Raw genomic sequence first — 21,714 nt, forward strand, 5'->3', positions numbered from 1 at the left:
AGAGAAATCACATTTCCCCAGAGAGGGAGCCCTGCGCCAGTCAGCAGGATAGAAATCCCCCAAGTTGTGAGAGGACTGGGCTGGACACTCATTCAGGGTCACGGGACAGCTGACGGAAGTAGAAGGTGAGCTCCGTGGAGAGAAGACAGAGGAGAGAATAGCCCTGGGGCTTTGGTGGGAAAACAGCCATTTTAGGCTCTCGACCTCTTAAAGGTCAGGGGCACTTTGGCAGCCTTTCTTTAACACTGGAGCTGGAGACTAAGTTCGTTTAATTACTGTGTAAGCAGTGCTCCTGTGACACGCCCCTTCTGTTGAACAAAATAAACAACACGGCTTTCTTTTTTATCCAGCCATGTCTTTCACCAAAGAAAAGTCAAATTTAAAAATTTTCAAGTCTGGTGAAGTTTCCCCAGGGCCCACTGAATGGTCTACCCATAGGGCTCGCCAGGCCACTCAGCACTGGCTGCAGGCTGTCACCCTGCTTTCCTCCAGTGACAATGGGCCCTTGACGTGCCCACAGCTGGCCTCTGCCTCCTCCTTGCGGGTCATGGCCAACACCGCTTGTAATGTTCCCCCTTCTGCCTGCCCGGTCCCTCTGACTTGACTCTCTGTGAAGAAGTGTGCGTCTCCAAAGTGGAATTAATTATCGGAGCATCTGTGCCACCCTCACTCTTGGTGACAGTTCAGGGAGACCCCCATCACACGGGTTCTACGTTCTGTTCTACGTTCTGTTGTTCTGTGAGCTCCTGAAGGTCAGGGAGTGTCTCATCCATCTTCGGTCCCCAGTGACCTTGGCACGCATGAATGAGTGAATGAACAAATGATTGGCTGAGGACATCTGTGAGCTGAGAATGATGAGGTCCATAGCATAGATGTTCCATATCACAATGGCCTCTGAAGCCTTCCATCGTTCAGCACCTGCCGTGGAGAAGGCACCCCAGCTATGAGGAAATCCGAGCCTCAGGCTGTACTATCATGAGGGTCTAACCCATGCTACAGTGAGGTTCTCCCGAGCCTACCGTGGGTGGACACCCAAAGATGTGAGCCCTGCTCTGTGGGGCAGACGGACAGCCAATGGGCTTCTCCTGTAATTTACTGAAAACCGAGTGGCCATAATGGTTCACAAATTTTGTGATAGGTGTCAGAGGAAATGGCCCTTTGCACGTCACATCAAATGTCAGCCTTCGGGCAGATGTCCGAGAACCAGGGCCATATTAAATCGGGCTTTTAATACTTTTACGTATTTGGAATTAAATAAAAATGCTGAGCCGCACCTTGGCAGCAACTCTAGAGGCAACATCAGTGGTTCTAAATAAATAAAAATAAATGATACTAAAGGTTCGTTTTCTAGCTCTGGCTCCCCCCTCAACCCTTTAAAGGCCAGAAGGGTCTGCAGAAGCAAATACAATTTACTGCATGTTTTTGCTGGCGTTCCTTAAAATCAGAACAAATATGTAAAGCTACCAATTTTTGATAACAGATTTGATAAAGTACCTGCAAAATCATAAAACTTAAAGGAGAATTCTTTGGTTTGTCAGGAAACTGCGGTTTCAGTCCGTGTCCCTAAGTGTCAAAATCCCGACGGAACAAGTCTCTTTTGAAGGTGCCCATCACCTTCTCTTCTGGCCAGTCTCAGAATCCATGGATTCCATTTTATTGCAAATGCAGGACAGTTTGATTGCCCGCTATTTGCATGTGCTTATAACAGAAAACCTTAAGCATCTGGAATATTTAACTATCACAGGTATTTTAAAACACTTCTCCAGAGGATGCAATTTAAGGCAGAGGTTTTTTGTTTTTTTGTTTTTCCTATTGACGTAAATATTTCCTTTTGTTTAAAACTAGAAGTCCGTTTAGAGCCGCAGGCCATCCGAAAACTACGGAATTTTCAGCTGTTTCAATATTGCCGTGCTAAAAACAGCTGTCAAACTGATGACTCCAGAGAGGTCCCTGAGAATGACTTTGCCACCTTTCTTGCCCCTTCTGTGTCCACCCCTCTGGCTGGATTTCATTTAGAATGAACAATGTTGGAAAAGAGACACCTGATTTCCATAAAATATGAACATCGCGTATTTAGGGGGTTAAATTTCAGTAAGCTGAAGAATGCTTTTAACCAAACGCCACATCTCCACAATCCCCAGTAATTCCCACTGATTGAAGCACCATTGCAATCTATCTATCGTATGTTTCTGAGATGAGCTCTTCCAATGAGAAAATGGCTTAGCTCGTCATTTAAAAACAGAACTGCTTCTTGCCAGTGACTTTCATCATAATGATTTAATAAATGGCAGGTTCCCCTTGACTCCTGCATCTAAATCCCCCTACCCAGGAAATGGCTTGCTGTGTTGGAAAAGACAGCCTTCTAGAACATAGCTAGTATTCCCTGGCTGGGATCCCTGAAGCATTTGCTCTCTACCAGGCATTGTGTTCAATTTTGCATACATTATGCCATTAGATCTGTGTATCGAGTACGTCAAGTTTTGTACAAACTCCTGACGTTAAACGGATTTGCCCAAAATCTGAGGGCTGGGGACTATCCACTTGAGGACCCTCACGCAGCTTTTCCAACTGGTTTCTAAGCAACCGAAAAGCTAAGGTACTTGAAATGCCAAGATTGCAGCTTGGGCCCAAGTGAAGTTCAACAAATATTAGTTTCTTGTCCTGTTCCTTCCAACCTCATGTTATAAATTCCACCCGACATTAGTGTTAGAGGAGAGAAGAAAAATGTAACTTTTACCTTCTCCCTCTTTCTTTCCAACTGTAAACTTGAACCTTAGCGTAACTGGACCAGTAAGTCAACACCCCTTTTTCCAACACCAGTTGAAATTGAAAAGGGTTGCCTTGAAATTAATTTTACTTCATTTCTTGCTTCTCACTTTAATCCTCAGGCTATGAAAAATTACAGAATTTACATTTCTTAATCAATTTGTTCTAGAGTTGGATTTACAGCAGCTTTATTAAAAATCCCGATGACCAACATGTGTTACAAATATTTAAGTAACTATCAGCCCTTCTCATATTAACAAGCCAGGCTCTTTCCCCTATAGTAAGAGAAGAAAAATCCAAGCTGATTTAGAAACGTTTTTGGCATCCACATAGCCTAGGAGTATTCTCTCTCAGCTTCTTACAGTTGACTTGCTCTGGGAGGATAGAGGGCATATCTTGTCTTGTTTTTGTTTGTTCACTGTATCCCCCATAGAATTATATTTAAATATGTGTTAAATGAACACGTGAACAATTTCTGTTGCTTGCATTCATGTTAAAATATTCATATCAAGAGGAAGTACCTTGTTTTTGGAAACCTTTTTTTTTTTTTACTGTGTTCACATCTTACTTTTTTGTACATGTATAACATACACAAATCCCTTTAACAGCCCCATCCATTGCTTATTTGCTTCATTTGGCATATATTTGGCATCTCTCTCCATCTACCCCTTGGGTTAGCCTTCCTGGTTTAGCTGTGTGATTGGCCTTCACCACTGACCCTAGTTCTCTGTCCCAGGGAGAGCCTTGATCCAGACTGCCCAAGGGTCCTGGCTGACCTCCCAACCTAAGCAGGCAATTCTCTTGGTTCCCAGCCCCCAAGTGCAGCAAAAAGATGCTGGCCAGCTTTCCAAAGGCTGCTTAGTGGCCAGGAGTGTGGGTCCAGGTCTGACACCAGGCATGCTGGAGAGATTGGCTGGAACTCAGCATAGGAGGGACATCCCATTGTACGGCTCCAGTTAATTGACCCTGACAGGACACAAATTGAGCTTGGACTAAGGACTAGGATCAAGGCCATCTCCATTCACCAGCTGGCAATCCTTTCAGATGGCTTGTTCTGTAAGTTTCACACTGAGGCTGGATGAACATGACACAATACAAGACGTCAGAGGCACTTGCGTTGTTCTGTTTCAAAGATGTTAGGTGATAAACTGCTAGCGAAGAGTGTTAGGAGGAAAGAAGGTATTTTTGGCTTCATAGAGAACATTATCAAAAATGCAAATAAGAATAATGATAACAATCACAAAGTTAGAGCTAAAAGAGCGTTCTGGACATTTATTGATGACCAGCTACAGGTCTTTCTTTGTCTAACACAGCAACATCATATTTTACAAGTGAATTAGGTTGTAAAGGTGGGACATTAGGGGAGAAAAGGTGGGGAGCACCTGGGTGGCTCCGTCGGTTGAGCGTCTGACTCTTGATTTTGGCTTAGGTCATGATCCCAGAGTCAGGAGATCGAGCCTCGTGTCAGACTCCTTGCTGAGCATGGGGCCTGTTTAAGATTCCGTCTTTCTCTCTCTGCCCCTCTCCCCCACCCATGCTCTCTATTTCTCTCTCTAAAAAAAAAATAAAATAACTAAGATGGGACATTAGGATAAAAATTGCTTATGAGTGAATAATATTAAAAATTACTTAATTGCCTATTAAGTACACTATGCATAATTTTAGCTATGAAATTTTACAGGGACATATGTGTATGAATATATACTACTTCTAGTGAAAAAATAAGAGTATATGCAAAAATATCACTTGACGACATTTCATCATGCATCAAGGAGGATTAACATAAGTTAAATGTCTCTACAAGTAAATTGCATATAGTAAGAATACTTGGATATCATTTAAAAAGTAATAGATTAGACTTCAGGAAAATCACGTATTACTCCCATGACCACACCTGATAAAAATGACCTCAAGCAACTTACTTTGTCTTTGCTGAAACTCAAACCCTTTACACTCGTTCCATTCAGAGAGTTTTTCTTATTTTATCATAAGCGAATGGACTTGTTTATGAGTATTATCTTCCCTGCTCATCATCTATCAGTACTGACTTGATAACAGAGAGGATAAAAGGCATGATGACACTTTAGAATATGCAGGTTGAACCCTTGAATGACAGCCTCAATTTTGATCCCTATGCAGGATGCTGGCCCCCAGGTGGCTCTGGGTAGCACAGCCCATTCTGCTACCAATACATCCCAGTAAATATAAATATTGTGAAATTTGCCTTACCAAAAAACAAAACAAAAACAAAAACAAAAACACAAAAAAACAAAAAGCAAAACCAAAACAAAAAAAAACCCCAAAAAACAACAGCAACAACAAATAAATAAAAATTTTATTTTAAATAATCTAATAATGAATGACTAGGTAGTAACTTTAAGAAAAATAGTCATAAGATTGCCTCGTATTTAGTTTTACTGGTTCTCATAAAATACTAACTCTGCTTTTAACAGAGAGCAAGTCAGATCTAGCTACAGTGAGTATGGTTCTAACCATCATAAAACCAATTGGCACCCATCAAGTGAGTGAATGAAGATACACCATTTTATTTGCTTGATTTTCCTAGAGAGCAGTCATTAAGCCATCTTGCTGATGACATTTCTCATCTTATCAGAGAAATCAAATAAGGTGGTTAAGTTAATAAATGGGGCACCTATGTTAGAATGAAAAAATCAAACAAATAAAGGAACACATGTCCGACCAAGAATTGCACAGACATCAGATGACACCTGTAATGTCCTGGACATGTCTCTTAAGGCAAAGGAAGAAATATGATGCTGCTTTTATCATTTAAAACCAGGCTGGACAAAGTTCTTTGTGGTCTGTTTCAGGAAGAACTCTGGCCAGGACAGCATGAGCCAATTGCTGTAGGAGACTGTCCTGTATCCAGTTTCCACATTCTGTGTTCAGGATAACATGAAAGCAAACAGAAAAACACAACGTATGCTTTCAGATTCATTTCACCACTACAAATGCATTTAACTAAATGCAGTAAGATGTAACCAATCAACTCTATCTCGTATAATTTTTTTTTTAAAGCCAGCTCCTCTTTGTAGAAATCTCTTTGAAAACTAGTTTTACGTTCTTTCAATTCTTGTGATGGATTCCTCCCGTTAGCACATGCTTTTGAAAAGTTTAAGTTGAGATGTGAAATAAAAATGCTATGCGCTTTGAGTAATCACAGAAATATGGGCAATGAAACAATTCTACCTTTTAAAGATATATTACCATTTTTTGTGTTTTTTCTGGAAGTTAACCATCTACAGTTGAAAATCAGCCCTGTTTTTATATAAATAACAGAAGAATTCAGGAGGCATATTATTGACTTCTGGAAGTCAGAATCCCCAAGGAAGGAAAGTATGAGGTATAGAGTGTGCAGGGTCACTCCAGGGTCAACACAGGACCTGTGGCTCTCTTTGCATTTGGGCATGTGTCGGCCTCATCCCCCATCTGAGAACCAGACTGGTCCCTTGGGGGGTCCCATGTCCAGGATAGCATGTTCCTGACAGGGGAGACTATCCTGTTGAACACTCTCTCAACACTTCTCTTCCATTACCCATTCGTGAGTGTTCATGCCCATAGGTCCTTCAGTTGAGGCCAATGCCTTTCATTACCAAAGCACGAATAAGAAGCCAAGTTTAATAGCTCTGTGGAAGCAATGGGCCGTGTGCTTCAATCATGACACAAAGAGTAGACGGTGGATACTAAACCCATGATCGAAAGTCCACTGTTGATGCAGGCACTGCTGCTCTTCTCATAGGACCCGTTAGAACTTTGCCATCCCCGCAAGGAGGAGGACTGACTCCATCAAACACTCAGCCCCAACCCTGGCCCCTCTCAGACCCTCCTGTCACAGAGGTGCGTCTCCTCACACCATTGCTCACCTCCCATCCCCGCCCCGTGTTCACATCTTACTTTGTTCTAGAGTAAGCTGAACAAAGCTTACTCTAGTGCAACCCATGAATTCTACCCTGCACGTTGATTCAGTCCACAACATTGTGTCCCACAGGGGTCTGTATGCCGTTTCTGTCAAGGGCCAAAGAGTAAATACTTCCAGCCTTGTGAGTCCTATAGCCTCTGTCTTAACCATTTAGCTCTGCCACTGGAGGGCAGAAGCAGACAGCCAAATGAGTGCATCCAAGCTCCAGTAAAACTTTACTTAGACATACTGACCTTTGAAGCTCACGTAATTTTCACATGCCACAAAATATTCTCCCTCCTTTGAATTTTGCAGCCATGTAAAAATGTAAAAAGCATATACGTTCTTAGCTAAGGGCCATATAGAAGAAATGCCCAAAGAGACTTGGCCCCTGGACCATAGTTTGTCAACCGTGCTTTACTGAAGAAGGCAACGCCTGGGAAGCAGCCGTATGCAATTGGAACACATCACAAATAAGCTTCCTGTCCCTTGGCTCTTTGAACCAAGATTTAAAGCACTGAAGGACTTCCTTGTGAAGTTTGGATCTTCTTTGGTTCTTCTGGATAGAAAATACATAGCAGAAGTTACAAAAACTGTGACAGAAGCAACTCTTCGTATGGTTGAGGCAGACCATTTCTCTACAAAGACACTAATACCTTTGAAAACACTGCCTTTTGCACTTGCTTAGCAGATCTGGACCAACTGTGCCCCCAGATCTCCTTGGCCACCCTACCATCCCCAGGGGCTCCCATTACCTACAGGGGAGGTAGCCCAGGTTGTCACCCTCTAGTCCGCATAGGAGGAGCCAAGCCCTTTGAGATGACTCAGGTGTTGCTAAATAGTTGGGGTCCCAGCCCTGTGTTCACAAACTGGTACACGCTCTCTTTCGACGTCCTAACCAAAACTCCTTTCCCTCTACATCCCCATTGCCTGCGCAATGTCTAGACACTCAGGTGGGACCTGTCTCCCCAAACATCACAGTCTCCAGGTTCATTCTTTCTTGGCTGGGCCCTGGCTACATCCCTTGTTGGCCAACGGAGATGTCTCCTGCACCCCTCCCCACTCTGTCCCTGCTCTTTCCCTCGTATGAACCTGGGCTCCTTCATTCTCCATGCCATTTCTCTCCAACAGACTCCACTCGCAGACTCTGGGACGCTGCGAGTCATCACCCCTCTGGCCAACTCTGTTTCTCAGAAACATCTAGACATCTAGAGGCCCTGACATTAAATGTGGGATATTCTGGAGACCAGCTCTCAGAGCCAGTACATATAAAATCAAGTAGGGTCTGCGTATGTGCTGTGAATTCCTTTGTTAGGTCTTTGGTAGAAACCGCTGGATAAGCCTCTCTGGCTGGTGAGAAATGCTGTGTGTGGTTATCAGACAGGGTAGGATGGAAGGGACAGTGACATTCCGAAAAGGGAGGGGACCCAGCAAGAGGAGCGATAAACAAATGTTTATTGGCTGGATGAATGAATGCCTGAGTGAATGAATGAATGAAATGAGAGCCACCCCACACTTTAGAAAGTAAATAAATGAAGTCCTGTTATGCAATAGTTAACCTCAGTTTGATCCCATAAAATTGTAAGAGCCTGTTTCTAAAATTCTACATGTGTTTTCCAAGCCTGCGCATACGCTTGGCCCCTGCCTCTTCCCCAGCTGCCAAATCTGACTGGAATAGTAACTACCAGCTACAAGTCAGAGTTCCTGGCCTCTCAATACTGTGTGTATTTCAGAGTTCTGTCATTCGCCGTCAATTTCTCAGCCCTGAACTGAATAGCTTCTGTGTTCCAAAGCACGTCTCATGGGCAGATCACATGTCCACTTTGTATTTCACAACATGTGACCCTTCATTCTGTCCTGACCACTGGATGACAGTAACTTTTGGGGAGGGTGCCACGTGGCCATGTGTACCCCTCATAGGAGACACACGGCGTGGACACTGTATTTCGTGCAGAGACAAGGCGCAGACCTCTTCTCTTGGACATCGCTTCGTCAAAACCCACCGTCCATTCACTCAGAGCGGCTGCTCAGCCAGGGGTCTGTGCAGCAAGGCGTGGTCCCCCTCCAACTGAGGCCGCGTGTGAAGCAGAGCCCCTTCCCCGCTGTGCCACTCACGGGACCATGAAGGTCTGACCGTCATTATTTGCTTGTGTTCCCTTTGGTTCCACAGAGAGACCAGGAAAATGGGTTATTAGTGACCTGAAATTTAAGGAATCAGTGGTTGTTTAACTACATTGTCCATCCCAAGCAAGGCCAACATTCAACTCTGTAAAGACTCCCCAAGACAACAACAGTGGTTCTCAGGCTTGAGCATACATCAGGATGCCCTGGAGGACTTGTGAAAACACAGATCACCACCCCTACCCCTCAGCGGGTTTCTGATTCAGAGGGGATTCCCTAGCTTTCTCCCCACTCCAGACATCCCCACCCCCCACAGTCATCACAGATCCCTCCTGAAGGGTCCCTCGGAGGTATTCCTTCTGGGGTCATCTCTTGTGATCTCGCCTGGGTGCAGCAGGGAAGGTCGACTGCATTCCAGCAACGGCTGGTCTTCCTCTAGGCTCAGGGGAAGTGTTCCTTCTCGGGAACCTTTTTGCCCACAATGGGAAAAGGCACCTCTCTCTTTTCCCTTCCATGCTACCCAGTGCCAACCTTGGGCACCACAGGCATAGTGCTCTGCGTTAATCACGGATTCACTTGCAGGTGTCCACTTGTATGGGAGAGGCACCAGCCCCTACTGCTCTATTTAATGCATCCGTTCACTGCGCAAGCTTACTGAGTAGCCTCTATTTATGCTGGGGAGCAGGGAAGGGGGCTGGAGGGATAACATGAACGAACATGAGAAAAGACAGACCGCCACCCCTGTAATAAAGGGAAATGAGGACAGGTTTCATTTTAAGTGAATTTGGAACAATCTAAAAGGAAAATTTGCGATTCATTTTTCACCTGAGTTACTCAACAGGCCTGAGCAATGTGGTGTTCCTGGAATGCAGAAGTCTGCGGTAGAGGTTTTTAGCTCTCATGGTTGGCCGGCAGGTGAATCCTGGCAATGAGCAGAGTCCATTCACCTGTGGTGGGAAGGGGGAGGGGAGCGTGCCAGAAACAGGCCCCGGCTAGTGGTTTTCTAAAGAAGAGATGCCTGTTCTCATCACTCACGTCCTTGATGGTGCTGTGAGCATTTGCACATCCCTGTTTTTACCAACTTTTCAAAGACCTCTACATCTGCCACTGCGGCTCCCAGGCTGATTTGGATGAATGCATAAAATACTGGCACTTGCAAAACCACACAGATCCATTGACAAGGTGCTACTGTTGTCATGGAGATCAAAAGAGACAGTTTCTTAAAGGAAGTGGGGGTTGGCAGGGGAGGATCGGAGGCTGGAGAAAGGGCGCCTAGAAGGATGAAAGAAGGCTGTTTAGGGAGACTAAAGGAGGAAGAAAATGCCAGGGCCAGAAAGGGGACAGAGTACCCCAGATGGCAGATAAATGAGGCACATGGAAAGAAACCAGGCTCATTACTGGATCCAAAGGCAAATGAAAGGAAGAGTAGTATTCAACGTGGAAAAATAATTAACCCCTACATGAGAAACGCAATAGTGAATAGAGAAGGGCTTCTCGTGGAACTGTAGCACACTCTGAGGGGTTTGAGAGAAGGGAGGAACAGAACCCCCCGTAAATCAGAGCCATCTGTAAATAACAACATCTTCCAGTGCGGAAGGGGACTCAGAATGTTGAATTCTACAATATAGAGTGAAGGGGGCCCTCCTCCACTTTAGACTTCCTTGCTTTGTTCTTTTTTTCTTCATTTTTCCATTCACTTACTCTCCAGAATCTTCCTTTAGTATGTAGTAAGAGGACTAGTTGGCAGGTGAGGTTTGGTCTAAATCTGTGGGTCTGCCTTAAGTGATCCTTATTGTATATTTTTTAATGTTCTTATTTATTTATTTGTTTGTTTTTGAGAGAAAGAGAAAGAGAAAAAAAAAACACAAAACACAAGTGGGGGAAGAGCAGAGAGAGAAAGGGAGCTCCAGGCTCTGAGTGCAGAGAGCCCAACGCGGGGCTCAAACCCATGGACCGTGAGATCATGACCTGAGCTGAAATCAGCCGCTTAACCAACTGAGCCACCCAGGCGCCTCAAGTGATCCTTATTATGGAAACACGTAGCCCATCAGCTGGCTAAGGAAGTGAGCAAACTTTCTGGAATACCTATTTTAAGAAGGAAAATAAAAAGATCACTTTGTCCAAATAAGTTGGTTCTTTGAATGCTATTTGCTGCTTTAACGGGTCCTGGAAAATGAAGCCGGACCCTTCCAAATCCTGCCTGGATCTCTCATCCTGATGCGTGAGCTGCCACACTAAGTGACCACGTGGAAGCCAGCTCTCAGCTTGAATCTAAGTTGCACGGTGCTCCTGAGACCTCCTTCCGTACTGGCTCATCCAGGCCTCTGATCAGGCCTGTATCGTGATTCCTGATTCCGGGCATCTCGTCCATCTTTAAGCCTTTCCCATTAGCCCTGGACCCAGTCAGATTATAAACCTGCAACTGAGGTCATTCCTACCCGTCACTTTTGTTGAGCCTCATCCGTGCTCAAAACCCTTCTCTTCTGCATCTACCGTAACATTTTCTGAGAATGTCCCCTGTGCTGAAGTCCCGTTTTAGACGAGTGAGTGGGTGAGATTTCAGGCATGCTTGTGGGAATCCTTGTGCGCTTGGAGCTTGCATTCAGGTCCTTGGAAACCAACATTCGATACAGACCGGTGGCCACAGGAGGGGATGGAAGTGATCGGTTCTTGCTGAGCCGATGGCTGAAGGAGAGAGAACCAGAGGCTGAAGGAGAGAGAACGTGGATGGAGGCAGTCGAAGGAAACCGATGAGCTGGCGGTGGAGAATGAGTTGGGTTTTGACAGAGAAGGGAGAGGAGTAGTCTCTGATGCGGGGGAGCAGCGGGGAGAGGCTCATGAGATGGGAAAATGCAAGAGAGTTAGAACTTCCGTGCTTGTTCAGCAGCCCGAGAGAACCCTAGGTCATCAGGGAACGTCCAGGAACATCCTTGTTAAATCTCAACTACAGGTACAGCTGAGATTTGGAGAGAAGGGGCATGATCGAAGTGGTTTCTTAGGAAATTTGCCTTCTTCAGTAACCTGCAACCCGGATTCAAGATCTCTACCTGATTTCCTCTTTTTCCTTTCTTCCACCGTTAACTCCATTCATTTAGTTTCATGAAACAAATGAAAACATTTTTTTTCGATCACAATTTGATGCTATTTAACATCAAACTGGTTGATGGTTCTGAAACCATCTTCCACATTAGGATTTCTTCTTTACATACATCTACCTTTATCCCAGGTCAACACATGCTCCAAGGCTCAGATGTTTAAAGCATCATTGCAAACAAACTTGAAAGTAAAGGGTATTATGTACTAACTTGCCTTGGGATGATGTGAAGCTCATTGCCAGACAAATGGATTCAGGGGCCACCACTGTTCCACACCCCCTGTCCCCACTGGCCTGTTGCCCATTCAAACCAGAGAGAATCTCCAGGGTCACTTTCAAAACACTTTGGAATGCGCACCACAGTCCCTAACATTTCCTATACTGAATGTACAAAAATCCTGTTTCTATGGATTTGTAAAAAGGTAAGAGTTTTTCAGTGTTTCCAAGGATTTCTTTCATGTAAACACATCCCTAAGTTGAAATCTGACCGCTCAGCATACAAAATAATGATAAAACATAAACTCTGCCTGATACAGTTAGAATTTTGCCTTGTTTTTGCGCATGCAAGCAATGCTTTCTCTTCATGTGATTTGTTAAATGTTCCTTTGATTTAAAAATGTCTAGCATAATTACGCTAGTTAGAATGTATTCTTACCCATGGGAGGGAAAAAAGGAAGATTTCTCCACCCTACCCATGCAACCAGATCACAGGCATGATTAATCTCCCAAACCCAAGGAGCTAAAAGTCAGCAAGCAGGTTCCTCTACTTCTGGAAGGTTTAGCTAAATTGGTTGCTGTGCTATGTAAACGTATTCTGATGGAAATTGCCTTTATTCCCTTCTCTCGCTTCTTGATCCGATGCGTAACCACCGTATTGGGATCCTGACCTAGTGTCTGAGGGGGTCTTAAACCTACACAGTGAGTCACTTGAAAAATTAGAATATTTAATGAGTCTAAACCTAATCTTAAAAAATATGTATCATTTATATTTGGGTCACTGTATTAAACATTAAAAATTTTTTAATGTTTATTTATTTTTGAGAGAGACAGAGCATGAGCAGGGAAGGAGCAGAGAGAGAAAGGGAGACACAGAACCAGAAGCAGGCTCCAGACTCCGAGCTCTCTGCACAGAGCCCAACGCGGGGCTCTAACTCACGAGCCGTGAGATCACGACCTGAGCCGAAGTCAGACATTTAACCAACTGAACCACCCAGACGCCCCATGCTGTATTTAACACTTTAAAACTACATGAAATAAAAGAAATACCTGTTTTAAATTTGACTTAGAGATGACTCTTGCAGGGAAATTAATTTCATTAATTAATTAAATGATATAAATGCCACTCAGGGGTTGTGGTAAAACAATTTCCATGTCATCAAATTCTCAAAATCGAAACTCTTTCGATCCGGTTTCATACAAAGTGAAAAGTCATAGCTCATCACTGGAAAAACAAGATTGCATAGAGCTGTGCTTATAAAAAAGATCTCGAGTCAGGATCCCACGGTGCCGACTTGACTATGAACGCACTGGTTTACATGCCTGTTTCATCGGATCTCTATCGGATCTACGTATTTGCCTGAAATCAGACTGCTTGTTGAGGAAGACAGCTGCAATCCAAGAAAACCAAGTATGAGGAAACTTGCTTTAAAAGATGTGATTTTACTGCTCCTCTATAGCTCAGACTAACACTCCAGCGTAACCGGCGGTATAATCCCACTGGGAGGGTGCCTATTAGGCAATTCATCAATATTTGCTGAAATTCATTAATGCTGCCCAGAACCTCCTTCTGCCTTCTCCCTGTGTGGATGCCGCTGCCTCGCGCTTTGCCCTTGATGAAGGACTAGCTCACCAGCCAGCCCCGCCCCATCTGCTCCCTAGCCACCATTCCTGGCTGCCCTGTGCTGGACACCCTTGCTCTCCTGCGGCCACCCTGCCTCTCCCAGCCGCTTTCTGCAGGCACCGCGCACTATGTCCTCACCTCCCAGGCCCGAGCCCTGGCCACCCGTCCAAGTCCACGGGGAACGGCCCCCTCCAACCGCTCCGAGTTTGCCGCTTCCTGGACGCCTGCTGGCCTTCGCATCCAGGGCCGGACACTCGACACTTGAGAGTCTCTCTGGTTTCCTAAGTGTTTACTCCCTCTCTCCAGTTGGATTGTCAGCACTTGGGGGACAGAGAAAGTCCTCATGCTCCTGAGGGCTCTAAGCCCACGGTTTGTAGTGAAATACAGACACACAGATACACGCACACCAGACAAAACACAAATATGCACACATACACACTTGCACACACTCGTATGCAAACACACATGTACTCACACAATGCACACGCAGACATAATACAAATACTCACATATGTACACTTGCACACAAGTAAGTATCTCTTGACTGCCTGAAAGTCTGCAAAACCTCCCTGCAAAATCACCGTTGTGCTGCTCTTATAATTGTAAAGAGTTTGGCTTCTTTTAAAAATCCAAGATGTTGGCTAACATGTTCTGTCTTCGACTCAGCAGACCCTCTGTCATTAGCAGAGACTAGCCAACTATAGCCTCACCCCTGCCCAGGTTACATCCCCATGAAATGATTCCAAAACAATTTGTGCCTTAAGGAAAGAAGTCTGCCTTCTTGTCATTGGTGGGCCCCCTTCGCATGCAGCTCTCAATTGGAAACACCTTTATTCTGGAACATTCCATTAAAGTGGAAGCTCCACGAGGCCAGGGACCTTGTTTTAAAAACTCATTTCTGGGGGCACCTAGGGGGCTCAGTCGGTTATGGGTTCGACTCTGGCTCAGGTCACGATCTCACGGTTTGTGAGTTGGAGCCCCATGTCGGGCTCTGTGCTGACAGCTCGGAGCCTGGAGCCTGCTTCAGATTCTGTGTCTCCCTCTCTCTGCCCCTCCCCTGCTCACACTCTGTCTCTGTCTCTCTCTCTCTCTCTCTCTCAAAAATAAATAAACATTTAAAAAAAAATTTTAATAAAATAAAACAAAAAATCATTTCTGCTCCCTGTCAGAGCAGCTCTTACTCAGTAGATTTTGCTAGGTGAAGGTGTGAAGATTGGTGTCCCCGTGTGACAGCTGGTGGACCTGAGGCACCACATGCGTACGTGGTGTTTCCGACCCCCGAGGAGGAGTACGCGGCCAAGGGCGGCTGTGCATGAGCTCACTGCAAACATCCCTGTCTCGACTCCTGTTAGGACACCTCCTACCTTCATCACCATGGCCGTCCGACCGGATTCCGCTTCCCTAAGAGGCTGGTGGGTGCGGGCTTCCCTCCTGTCCTCCTCAAGTTTTCCTTAGTGCGTTCTTTTCTTCTCCTCTTCAGGCTCCCAAGAAACATTTGCAAAATGGGATTATCCGTGGCTACCAGATAGGATACCGCGAGTACAGCACCGGGGGCAACTTCCAATTCAACATTATCAGTATCGACACCACTGGGGACAGTGAGATTTACACCCTGGACAACCTCAATAAGTTCACCCAGTACGGCCTGGTAGTGCAGGCCTGCAACCGGGCCGGGACGGGACCTTCTTCTCAGGAAATCATCACCACCACCCTCGAGGATGGTAGGTTCTGGAAGCGGCCGCTCGGGCCTTTCCTTCCTCAAGCGTCGGCTCTGGTCTGGTGGCCGCTCTGGCCCCCGACAGCCTGGCTCCTGCTGGCTCTGCCGTGACAAAGGTGCCAGGCCCGGGCCGGGGCCTGGGGGTTCCAGGGAAACTTGCCTTAATTCACTCACCGGCAGCAGGGACTGGGTCTCACCCTTGACTGCAGAGCCCAAATCTGTTCCTCTCCAGCATCTCAGTCATTCCAAGCAGGAGAATTGGGCTTTTCCCGAGTGCATCCAAGGCTCTCCCTGGGACCGACTAGGATGTAGAAATCTGATTTTCTAAGAATTTCTTCCAAATCAATGTTAACGGGGATTTTTCTTTATTTCTTTCTTTTCTTATTTTTCTTCTTATTATTATTATATTATTATTATTATTATTATTATTATTATTATTATTATTTTGGATTGCTTTCTATTTTCAACCACTCTGCACCAGAAAAAGGAATGAGCAGGGTCCTGGAGCAAATCTCACGGTGACCGAGCACCCCCTAGTGACCATGAGGAGTTACTTCACCCTTCTCCCATGCCTTCCAGTCGTGCTTGAAAAGCAATAGAGAATGAATGGTGTCCCGAGGCCCAAGGTTAGGGGCAGAGATAAGGCATGGGGTTCATTGTCACACTAAGTGTAGATTTTTAAGGCAGCAACTTCGCACGCTGGGGACTTGCATCCATAACTTCCGACCATTTTTACAGGGAGAGAAGTCTTACAAAACCAGGAACCCTAAAACTGGGATTTTTCTTTCCGACTCCATGGTCTTTGCAATCATGGTTACGTATGCCTTTTGGTTTTCACTTCAATGCTCATGGTGCACCGATGTGTGTGTTTCTGTTGATACTTTGTCCCTTCTCCCAGCCAGGCCATTTAAGCTTTGCATAAACTCAATGTGAAGAAAACAAGACCTCAGACATCCTTCCGGCCTCTGTCTTAACCCATTTTCCCTCTTTCTTCTGACAAAATATTATAGGGGAGGCTGGCCTGGGAGGAGGGGGACAGTGAATAAGCTATATGACTACATGTCTGCTCTGTAGCACTTTTCAATAGCTAAGCTTCCAATTTACATGCCAGATGCAGCTAAATACAGAGGGTCACTTACAAGAGTGATAGGGAAATAAATCGGACAAGCTATGGTGTTTTACTGATGCAGTAATATCAGAAGCGTTCCCCATTCCCCAGTCCCAGTCCAGCCTCCTTCAAAGTGAAGCAATTAACTCAGAAAGGGAGACTATGGAAGTATGTTAGGACATAGACTCATATTATTTTACATAAACTCATATTATTTTACATTTTACGGAGTTATAATATTTGCATAGGGTAGTGGTACTCGGGTTTTTTTTTTTTTTCCTTAATTTTGTGGATTGAGTACGATCTTTTTCTTTCCTTGCACGTTGCAGTGTTAAACTAATGTTGCTTATTCGGTATTGCTTTGCCACTTAAACCTCCCACGGTTGTTACAGATTCTAATTGTTTAATTTCAGTGCCCAGTTACCCCCCTGAAAATGTCCAAGCCATAGCAACATCACCAGAAAGCATATCAATATCCTGGTCCACACTTTCCAAGGAAGCCTTGAATGGAATTCTCCAGGGGTTCAGAGTCATTTACTGGGCCAACCTGATGGACGGAGGTAAGAGGGCTAAAAGAGCTGTTGAGTTTGCCCCCAAAGGATGTGTGCTGGGATTAGCAGGCCCTCCTCCTAATGTGGGATACAGGCTACGGAGGACACATCTTTATCAGTGGACACAGTCTGCTTTCCCCCTGTCGTCCTGTTCTTAGGCTCTCACAGGTGTGCACAGCTGTTTAAAACATCATGTATCCTCCAAAAGTGATGTGAGGTAACAGAGTGGGTGGCATTTGGGACCTCTAGTCACGGATGCATTTTCCTAGATGAGTATCTATGCCAAGCCCCCGCCTCCACATGCAGCACCAAGATGTTGATTTGTATCTAGAAAGTTCTACGTGACGTGTATCCTAAAAGGCTGACCTCTTCCAAATTCCCAATAGAACTCAGCAGGGAAACTTCTAAAGTGCCTGTAGCTGACCCAGGAGAGGGCTCACAGGAGGAATGCCGGAATATTCCTCACGAGGAGCCATTTAATCCCAAACCTCCTTCTGTCTTTTTCCCCTTCTCCTTCCCCACCTCCCGTTTCTCTTCTGTCGTTCTTCTTGTTTCTCTGTGTTTGTTTTTATTTTTCTTCCAAGTTACAGGACAAAATCCTTCTGTTGGTTTGGGCAAGCCTCTGAATGAGAGCCTGCTCAGATAGAGGCGAGGTTGGGCCCAGAACTTTCTTGGGGAGAGTACCTCTCGGTGTGCCTGCTTTCAGAGGGTGGGTGTCGCTGAACCAGACTGAGCGCCTCTCCGTGAGCGGGATAGACACACACCCGTACCACAGCCCTCACGGGGAAGCTACTAAGGCCTGCATCCCAAGACCGTGTGGCCCACGCTCCCACCCTCCCCTTCAGTCCAGTCCCAGCCTCCTCCTGCACCTCCCGTCCCAGGGCAGGGGGGTGCCTCTCCCCTTGTGTGGGGCTTCTTTGAACCCCTCTGACTGCATGTGGCCTCCTGGTGCGTGCTTGCCTCTGAGTTTGGGCAAACACAGCCAGAGCCCCCAGATATATCTCGAGTCTGCTCTGCCAAGCAGGTGGCTGTCCCCACCCAGGTAAACAGAGCACATGGGGCCTCGGAGGCCGCAGGGGGCTCTAATATTGATGCCACAGTACAGGAAGGAAGACACGTTAATAAATAAGCTAAGTAAATAGCAGTTTGGGGAGCCTTAGTTATTTATGTCTTCATCAGACCTGCTTCTCAGGGCTCAGTAAGGATTCACCTGCTCCATCCGAGGCAGGCACACTGAGTATCTACTCTGTGCTGGCCTCGTGCTAGACCAGTGAGCCCAGAAGAATCTAGTGAACATAGAACCACAAGCCCGGTAATGCACAGCCATCCTCCACAGAGGGACAGAACTACGTAAATGATTCTTTGACAACTTCACCCTCTTGTCCCCCAAAAGAGCTCTTTTAAAATCCCACAGAGGTAAAGTGTAGAGCAAAAATATTTGTAAAAAGCATCTATTTTGTTGACAGTGTCATGCTATATCATCGTATATTCTTGTTCTGGTTTCTCGTCCCCCTCTTGAATGACGTCAAGTTAGAACACCTGAGCGCACTCCCTTAAAGGCAGCGTGACACCGAAATGATTTTGTTGTTCTTCCTGTTGGAAGTGTTTTCCAGAACCCGGTGGTGACGACTCATCCGTATTTTCACACATCGCTCCCATTCGCAATATTGCCTATTAACACCTTAGCTCTACGAAGGGTAATGTGGTGAAGACAGCTCTTTTGACTTGACGCTTCTAAGCGTTAAATACTTGAATATTCAAAAACATGAAAGGCTTTAAGTAAAGACTGCTTGGAAATGCATCCGGTTCCTAAAGATACCGTTGGCTCACGGTATTCGGATCAAAGCGATGTGCTTAATGCCTAATGTGGGAGTTCTATACTTAATCTCCGAAAGATGAGAAAGAAACCCTTAGAGACATAAACCTGCTACGAACACTCACTCCTTACCTGCTGCTTATAAGAAGTGACATTTATGAATTAGCAGGTGATTCCACGGGATCACTGATACTTCTGCAAAAACTTCTCAGGCTGCGGCCCGAGGCTCCCACGGACGTGAGACATCGTGACTGTGTAAAGGACTGGACCCACTCACCCACACCCCCACAGCCACACTCGCACGCACCCCCACACACTCACGCACGCAGACTCACACGCAGCCTCACACATATATCTACACGCTCATAGGCACACACACTCGCACACTGGGAGACCCAGGTTGTCACTACCACTGTGATTAGGATTGCCCCGAATGCTTTCAAATATGTACATCAGAAAAGCATTTGTTATTGTTAACGTGATCAGATAAAGCTGGTTAATATATCTGATAGGACAGGCGAGCCACACACCACGTTGGTGAAATTTCCGAGTGTCTTATCATCTGAAAGCTCAGTACTTTGCAAGACCTCACAAAGCCGTTCATCTGAGATTGCTAGAAAACTTGTGCACGCCGAAGTCCCGTTTCCGTCTGAATCCGAACCGGATTCTGAAGCGAGGAGGCATTTAGGTGCCATCCGGCTGTTAGCGTCGATGGTCAGCCAGTTCACGGCACTTCAGGAACGTTACTCCCACCCCCGTTTTTTGTCTTAAAACCCTTTGAGAACGAGGGAGGGCATCGATACATAAAACAGTTTGTTTTCCAACAGAAAGTGAAAAAAATGTTAGAGTAGAAATGATACCTCTAAATTCATTTCATGTATTTATTTCATGTTATTTTAGTCATGATTTCACCTGAGCGTCATTCTTCAGTTCCTGTTTGTTTTTTAATAACCTTACTGAGGCTGTAAAAGGTAGATGATAGAAATCCTCCTTAAGCCATAAAAAAAAAGTACAAGGGCTCAAAAGAATGGCAAATGAAGCATGCCGTTTGGATTGGGCCTTTTGTCATAATTGTCCTCTTTAGTTTCTGCAGATCCACTAAAGATCAAGTGTCTGCCAGTCAGGACCATGCCCTTCCCCTTGGGGCATCGAGAGTGAGGTGCACGTGTGGCACATATTAGGAAGGTCTGGGGGGTGATCTTGAACTGGGGCTCTGACCGCAGTCACATTCCTGGTTCATGAATAAATCAGTTCCTCAAAGCAGTATGAACCCCAATGCGAGTAAACATTCAAGTGTTCATTCTAATCTGTCTCATGCTTCTTGAGCAGATGGAATTCTTCTGTTTTAACTGTTGCTTGAAAAAGATGGGGGCGACCCCCTCCACCTTGTCCCTCTTAGCCGCCCTCTTCCCCATCACTGTCTCTCATCCAGGAGCCGCACTGATGAATCAGCACCTCTGTCTCTCGCAGCAAATGACTGCAGCCTGCTTTCTCCACCAGGGAGAGACTCCCGGGTCCTTCTTAAAGATAACAATTGCAAAAAAACAAAAGCAAAACCCCAGAGACCCCAGAGGTTAAATAATTTAGACAAGGTCTCATAACTGGCTGCTGGCATGCAGCCCTGTGAAACCCCATTTTCCTGGTGTGTGTGTGTGTGTGCGTGTGTGTGTGTGTGTGTGTGTGTGTGAGATCTTTGGCACGGCATAGAAATTCCTAAATCTGAAAAGATCTTGATGACATCTATACTTAAGGTTTTTCCCATTAGCATTTGAAGTGTATCCTCATCCCACTGACCCCTATTAGATATGTTTAGGAAAACAAACGTTGCAAGCGCATAGGACAGTATGAAGAGCCATGGTGGTCGCCAGGTAGAACCTTCCTTCGGGGGGAGACTTCCTCACCCTTCTGGCCTGACAGTTGTCCACTCTCTGAATGTGCGGCAACCCCACACACGAGCAAATATCTTTTCACCTTTGTAAGCCATCTCTTGAGGCTTCCAAATCGTGGCCCCAAGAAGTCTGCATACACTGCTGACCTCCCCAGAAGACACCCGGCCAAAGACCCCTCCTGGGGACCCCCCTCCTTGCCCACTTTCTTCCCCAGCAAAGCGTCCTGCCGCAGAGTTGGCCCACAGTCTGCTCAACGCGGTGACGGGCCTCTGGCTCGTGTCTGCAGCTGGGTCTGTGACCCAACATCCCTCATATCCCCCACAGCCCTCCTCCCCATGCAGAGGCCCCAGCACGTGCGTGACAAGCCTTGGCCACCCCATGACTATTTTAGATTCAGCTTTTCTCCTATGTCCAGCTCAACCTTGATCCTTTGAGTGGCAAACACCAAAGAGACAAAAAGACACTCTGTGGTCTTCATAATCACAGAATACGTGGCTGTTAATTACTAGGTGGCCTTCTGTGCGACGTGTGAGAAGGACAGGAGGGCGGGAAGAGAAAGCCACGCTGGTGAAGAGCTCAATAATCTGACCGACATGATGTTTTTCACTGAGTGGCCACCGCAGAGCACGGAGACCGTGGTCTGTGGACCTGAGGCCATGCACTGTGGCTCCACGGCCCATGCTCTCGGCCACTCTGCTAGGCTCCGTGACCTTAGGCAAGGTACCTGCCTGCTGTGGTTTCCTCGCCTGTAACATGCAGGCCAATAACAGGATTGGTGTGCTGGTTAAATGAGTTAGCATCTGAAGCCAGAACAGCGCTGGCCCGTAAGTGGGTCCTACTGCTTGTCGACTGTAAGCACAGGTGCACAGGTGGCCTTGGCTACGGCCAGCCAC

The 21,714-nt window shown here is 46.0% G+C and overlaps 1 protein-coding gene across 2 annotated transcripts in view; it reads left to right on the forward strand.

The window, feature by feature from the left end:
- DSCAM (DS cell adhesion molecule) overlaps positions 1 to 21,714 on the forward strand; it is a 699,778-nt gene that overhangs the window by 643,071 nt on the left and 34,993 nt on the right. Inside the window, exons 17-18 of one of the 2 annotated variants that reach the window (XM_053903059.1) lie at positions 15,221 to 15,461; positions 16,979 to 17,125. In XM_053903059.1, coding sequence (XP_053759034.1) covers positions 15,221 to 15,461; positions 16,979 to 17,125 — 388 coding nt within the window. Of the gene's footprint in view, positions 1 to 15,220; positions 15,462 to 16,978; positions 17,126 to 21,714 lie in introns of those variants that run through there. The other variant, XM_053903060.1, reaches the window with a different exon arrangement.

This window comes from Panthera pardus, unplaced genomic scaffold (genome assembly GCF_024362965.1).
Source record: "Panthera pardus isolate Hobbes unplaced genomic scaffold, ASM2436296v1 HiC_scaffold_16, whole genome shotgun sequence".
In the NCBI taxonomy this organism is placed as follows: domain Eukaryota; kingdom Metazoa; phylum Chordata; class Mammalia; order Carnivora; family Felidae; genus Panthera; species Panthera pardus.